The sequence below is a fragment of the Conger conger genome, chromosome 16 (genome assembly GCF_963514075.1).
Source record: "Conger conger chromosome 16, fConCon1.1, whole genome shotgun sequence".
Lineage (NCBI taxonomy): Eukaryota > Metazoa > Chordata > Actinopteri > Anguilliformes > Congridae > Conger > Conger conger.
In genome coordinates, this window is record NC_083775.1 from 5,634,225 (window position 1) to 5,639,431 (window position 5,207).

Below are 5,207 nucleotides of genomic sequence, written 5' to 3' on the forward strand. Positions count from 1 at the left end.
AACAACAATTCGTTTAAAGGGATATGTTCTGCCTCCTTGATTTTCAGCTCAAGAGCCGCTAGTGCCGCCACTGCAACTGAAAGGATTTGCTGTGTGACAGAAGAGAAACCTGTGATATAATCTGCGCCGATCAAGATGAGATGTACACGGCCACAAGAGTTATTGTGGTAAAGAAAACGAGAGAACTGGTTGGACCGTGAGGATAGCACTTACCTTCTTTCGCCTACTGACTCAGTTACAATATGTGTGAACGACCTGGCGCATTTGACAAAAGGGAGGCTAGTTACCGTTATTTGGAACAATATGACGTACACAATTGATTGCAGTGCTCTTCTTGCAGTGCCTAGCAACGGTTTTCAACGCGCCACCGTTTCGGTTTAAATAAACGTTTCGCTACGTTTTGTCGGGCCTGAACGTGGCCCTGATCTACCGGCCCGAGCAGCATAAATCCAACTGCCCAGAAAATTACCCTTAGACCAGTTTGGCCACATTAGGCCTGTTCATCTTGGAACGTAATTCTGGTTTCTGCTGTTTTTGGTATACGTCATTAAGTCATACGACATTTTTACTTGGGCCTTTGATAAAAATACAAAACCCGTCCTGATGTTCGCTGCAAACAGTCTTAAATGTAAATAATATAGTTACCACGAGGTGGCACTATCGCCTTTGCTTTGCAATCCTCTGGAATTGACAAACCTTGCTCAAAAGTGAAGGACATTTTTAGTTTTTTTGGCTGGTTCAATGATGGCTGCTTAGTTGTATTGTACTAAAAATGAAACCACAAACAGTAGCCTACACTGACGAAGAAGGCAAAGACGGTGCTGGTCGTTCAAATATCCTCCTGACATTGAGAACGTAGAACAGGCTGCAAACTTTTGAACTTTTTTGAAAGAGAAATGTGTCTGTGAAGCCAAATATAAAAGGTCTAGGTCAGAGAAGAAATACAAATCAGGCATTTTTACTGTGGATTGTTAACAAACCCAACTTTATTTATGAAAAAAACAATGTTTGTACAAAATAAAAAGCAACAAAAATAAGGTTAAGACTTCTACAGACTTCTGTGTAAATTCAGCATCCAGGACACACTTGGGCAACGGTGCCACTCCTCCTTGGAGTCACCATGACGACACAGGACAGTGCATACGGTATGAACAACACCAACACACAGTGCAGTGCACTGGAGTCCTCCCGAGTGTCATTTCTGAGGAGAAGTGCAGTATCGGTGTTACTCTCGGTTCCGCCCAGCAGAGAGGAAACATGCTGTTTCTCCCAGAGCTCCGGCCATTGCGGCTCATCCACGTTAGCTTTAGCCTCCGTCCTTTTCGGCCGATTTTACACGAGGCAGCCAGACAAGCCCTCTACGGAGAAGGGAGAGCGCATGCCGGACTGGAGGTCTATGCGGAAGACAGACGGGCTGATTCTGGGAGTGTGTCACTGGCGCGGGACGCAACGGGGGGGGGGGGGGGGGCTACACAGTGGGTCACCAAGCCTGGAAAGGGGCGGAAGAGACTCCCATCGTAGCAGGCATGCGGGGTACAAGGCGTCACGTGTCATTCTCAAACAGAGCTGTACGAAGCGCCACACACGAACCACACAGCACCGCGCTATAGCGCGTCGAACGTTCCGGTATTGAAAGTGATAATAAATCTTGAGAAATACAAAGCAGACGTGCGCAGAAATAAAGGGAGGCAGGAGAGGGTCGGCCCCGGCCGGGGGCCGGCAGCTCTGAACATCCCGCTGGAGCCCAGCGCGACAGCCGGCTCCGCCCTGTCCCCTGTGAAACTCCCCCAGGCGGGTCCAGGCAGGGTCAGACCGCCGCGAACAGCTTGACCAGCTCCGCGCACTCGGGGTCGATGAGGTCCACGGGCTTCTCCCCGGACTCGTTCTTCGCCGCCGTGCTGGCGCCCCGAGTCAGCAGGTACCTGGGCGGGGGAAACGGCGCCGGTCAGCGCTCGCCCGCTTCTGCAGGCTGAGTCCCCGCTGAGACGGCCTCAAACCGGGCCGGCGATGCGCTGGCCACGCACTGCACTTTCACTGCCATCCCACACTCTGTACCCTCACTGCCATCCCACACTCTGTTCCCTCACTGCCATCCCACACTCTGTACCCTCACTGCCATCCCACACTCTGTACCCTCACTGCCATCCCACACTCTGTTCCCTCACTGCCATGCCACACTCTGTACCCTCACTGCCATGCCACACTCTGTACCCTCACTGCCATCCCACACTCTGTACCCTCACTGCCATCCCACACTCTGTTCCGTCACTGCCATCCCACACTCTGTACCCTCACTGCCATGCCACACTCTGTACCCTCACTGCCATCCCACACTCTGTTCCCTCACTGCCATCCGACACTCTGTACCCTCACTGCCATCCCACACACTGCACTTTCACTGCCATCCCACACACTGCACTTTCACTGCCATCCCACACTCTGTACCCTCACTGCCATCCCACACTCTGTTCCGTCACTGCCATCCCACACTCTGTTCCCTCACTGCCATCCCACACTCTGTACCCTCACTGCCATCCCACACTCTGTACCCTCACTGCCATCCCACACACTGTACCCTCACTGCCATCCCACACTCTGTACCCTCACTGCCATCCCACACTCTGTACCCTCACTGCCGTGCAGCCGAGGTCGTAGCGTGTGAGGTCGTAGCACGTGAGGTTGTAGCGTGTGAGGTCGTAGCGTGTGAGGTCGTAGCGTGTGAGGTCGTAGCACGTGAGGTCGTAGCAGGTTGTAGCGTGTGAGGTCGTAGCGTGTGAGGTCGTAGCGTGTGAGGTTGTAGCGTGTGAGGTCGTAGCGCGTGAGGTCGTAGCGTGTGAGGTCGTAGCGCGTGAGGTCGTAGCGCGTGAGGTCGTAGCGCGTGAGGTCATAGCGTGTGAGGTCGTAGCGTGTGAGGTCGTAGCACGTGAGGTCGTAGCGTGTGAGGTCGTAGCGCGTGAGGTCGTAGCGCGTGAGGTCGTAGCGTGTGAGGTCATAGCGTGTGAGGTCATAGCGTGTGAGGTCGTAGCGCGTGAGGTCGTAGCGCGTGAGGTCGTAGCGCGTGAGGTCGTAGCGTGTGAGGTCGTAGCGTGTGAGGTCGTAGCGTGTGAGGTCGTAGCGCGTGAGGTCGTAGCGCGTGAGGTCGTAGCGTGTGAGGTCGTAGCGCGTGAGGTCGTAGCGTGTGAGGTCGTAGCGTGTGAGGTTGTGGCGCGTGAGGTCGTAGCGTGTGAGGTCGTGGCGCGTGAGGTTGTAGCGTGTGAGGTCGTAGCGCGTGAGGTTGTAGCGTGTGAGGTTGTAGCGTGTGAGGTCGTAGCGCGTGAGGTCGTAGCGCGTGAGGTCGTAGCACGTGAGGTCGTAGCGTGTGAGGTCGTAGCGTGTGAGGTCGTAGCGTGTGAGGTCGTAGCGTGTCTCACTCGGCGATTTCGGGGTAGCCGTCGCTGCAGGCCATGTGCAGGGGCGTCCAGCCGTCGTCGTCACGCAGGTCAACGTCCGCCCCGTACGTCACCAGCAGCTTCACGCAGTCCAGGCTCCCCGAGAGCACCGCCTCGTGAATCGCCGACATGCCTACAGGGGCCGCCGGAGACAGCACAGGTGAGCATACGGCAGGGAGACATCAACACAAGCCAGGGTGCTGCACAGAGACATCAACACAAGCCAGGGTGCTGCACAGAGACATCAACACAAACCAGGGTGCTGCACAGAGACATCAACACAAACAATGATACAGCACAGACACATCAACACAAGCCAGGATACAGCACAGACATCAACACAAACAATGATACAGCACAGACACATCAACACAAGCCAGGATATAGCACAGACACATCAACACAAGGCAGGATATAGCACAGACACATCAACACAAGGCAGGATATAGCACAGAGACATTAACACAAGCCAGGATATAGCACAGAGACATTAACACAAGGCAGGACATAGCACATCTGAGACATCTGATCAGGCTGACCAGGCTATGGCAGAGTGCCATGGCTTCATATTACGAGGATCGCTACTCAGAAATTGCCACAGTTTCACAGCAGGGTGAATGATGGTGAGGCCCACTTCCCTTGCGTGTCCCTGAAGCCTAGCCTGGTGTAAAATGCACCTGTTACCAGCTACCGGCTGTTTGAAAACAAACACGTAGCTTGAGCTGGTCAAACCATGTTGAGTATGGGGTTGGTCTATCTGGTCAACCAGCTACCAGCTGTTTCAGAACCAAGCTTGAGCTGTTGTTGTTTTTTTTTCAGCAGGGTAAGTGACCCTTTTTGGCTTCAGAATCACGTGGAAGCATTACATCTGCATGTCGGACGAAATAAACGGCAAATGGTGAAGTTCTCAGTGTACACTGGTCACAGGAAAGTACATGTATGAATCATATTACACACGGACTGTAGAAGGGCCCTGAAAGGCGACACTGGTGTGGTGGAGGGACTGAGGGAAGGGGAAGGACGGACTGCCATTTTAGGCATCTATCAGACACCCTTATCTAAAATGACCGACACGTTTTAGGTAGTATCCATTTACACAGCTGGATGTAAACTGAGGCAGTTCAGGTAAAGTAGGCCGACCTTTCTCAAGGTACAACCACTATGAAGCAGCTGCGAGCTGTGGTTTACAAGCCCAGCTCTCTAACCTTTAAACAACCATTCCAGCCTAGCTCTCTAACCATTACACAACCTTTCTAGCCCAGCTCTCTAACCATTAAACAACCTTTCTAGCCCAGCTCTCTAACCATTAAACAACCTTTCTAGCCCAGCTCTCTAACCATTAAACAACCGCTCCAGCCCAGCTCTCTAACCATTACACAACCTTTCTAGCCCAGCTCTCTAACCATTAAACAACCTTTCTAGCCCAGCTCTCTAACCATTAAACAACCGCTCCAGCCCAGCTCTCTGACCATGACACAACCGTTCCTTCCCTTCGAGGCGAGCTGTGAGCTGTGAGCTGTGGATTGGCGTTTGGCGGACTCACTCACCGGAGGGGAAGGGCTTGTTGACCCGGACCTTCTGGGTCCTGAGGAAGCGCCCGACCTGCGTCATGTCGCCCTGGCGGATGTTGTCCTGGAAGACCACGTCGTTGGGGAAGTGCACGGTGCGAGCCGCCTTCTGGGCCCGGCGCGACCCGGCGTAGCCCCGCTCCTCGCGCGCCGAGGGCGCGGGCGGGGGCGAGGGCGAGGGCGTGGGCGTGGGGCCGGACGCGGTGAAGGA

The 5,207-nt window shown here is 54.0% G+C and overlaps 1 protein-coding gene across 1 annotated transcript in view; it reads right to left on the minus strand.

Moving 5' to 3' along the window:
- Positions 1-966: 966 nt before the first annotated feature.
- The window catches only part of LOC133113993 (protein phosphatase 1 regulatory subunit 27-like), a 4,867-nt gene continuing 626 nt past the window's right edge, over positions 967-5,207 (minus strand). Inside the window, exons 1-3 of the mRNA XM_061223188.1 lie at positions 4,976-5,207; positions 3,411-3,561; positions 967-1,922 (exon numbers count right to left, since the gene is read on the minus strand). The exon at positions 4,976-5,207 is cut by the window's right edge and continues 626 nt beyond it. Coding sequence (XP_061079172.1) covers positions 1,808-1,922; positions 3,411-3,561; positions 4,976-5,207 — 498 coding nt within the window. The 3' untranslated portion in view covers positions 967-1,807. The remainder of the gene's footprint in view (positions 1,923-3,410; positions 3,562-4,975) is intronic.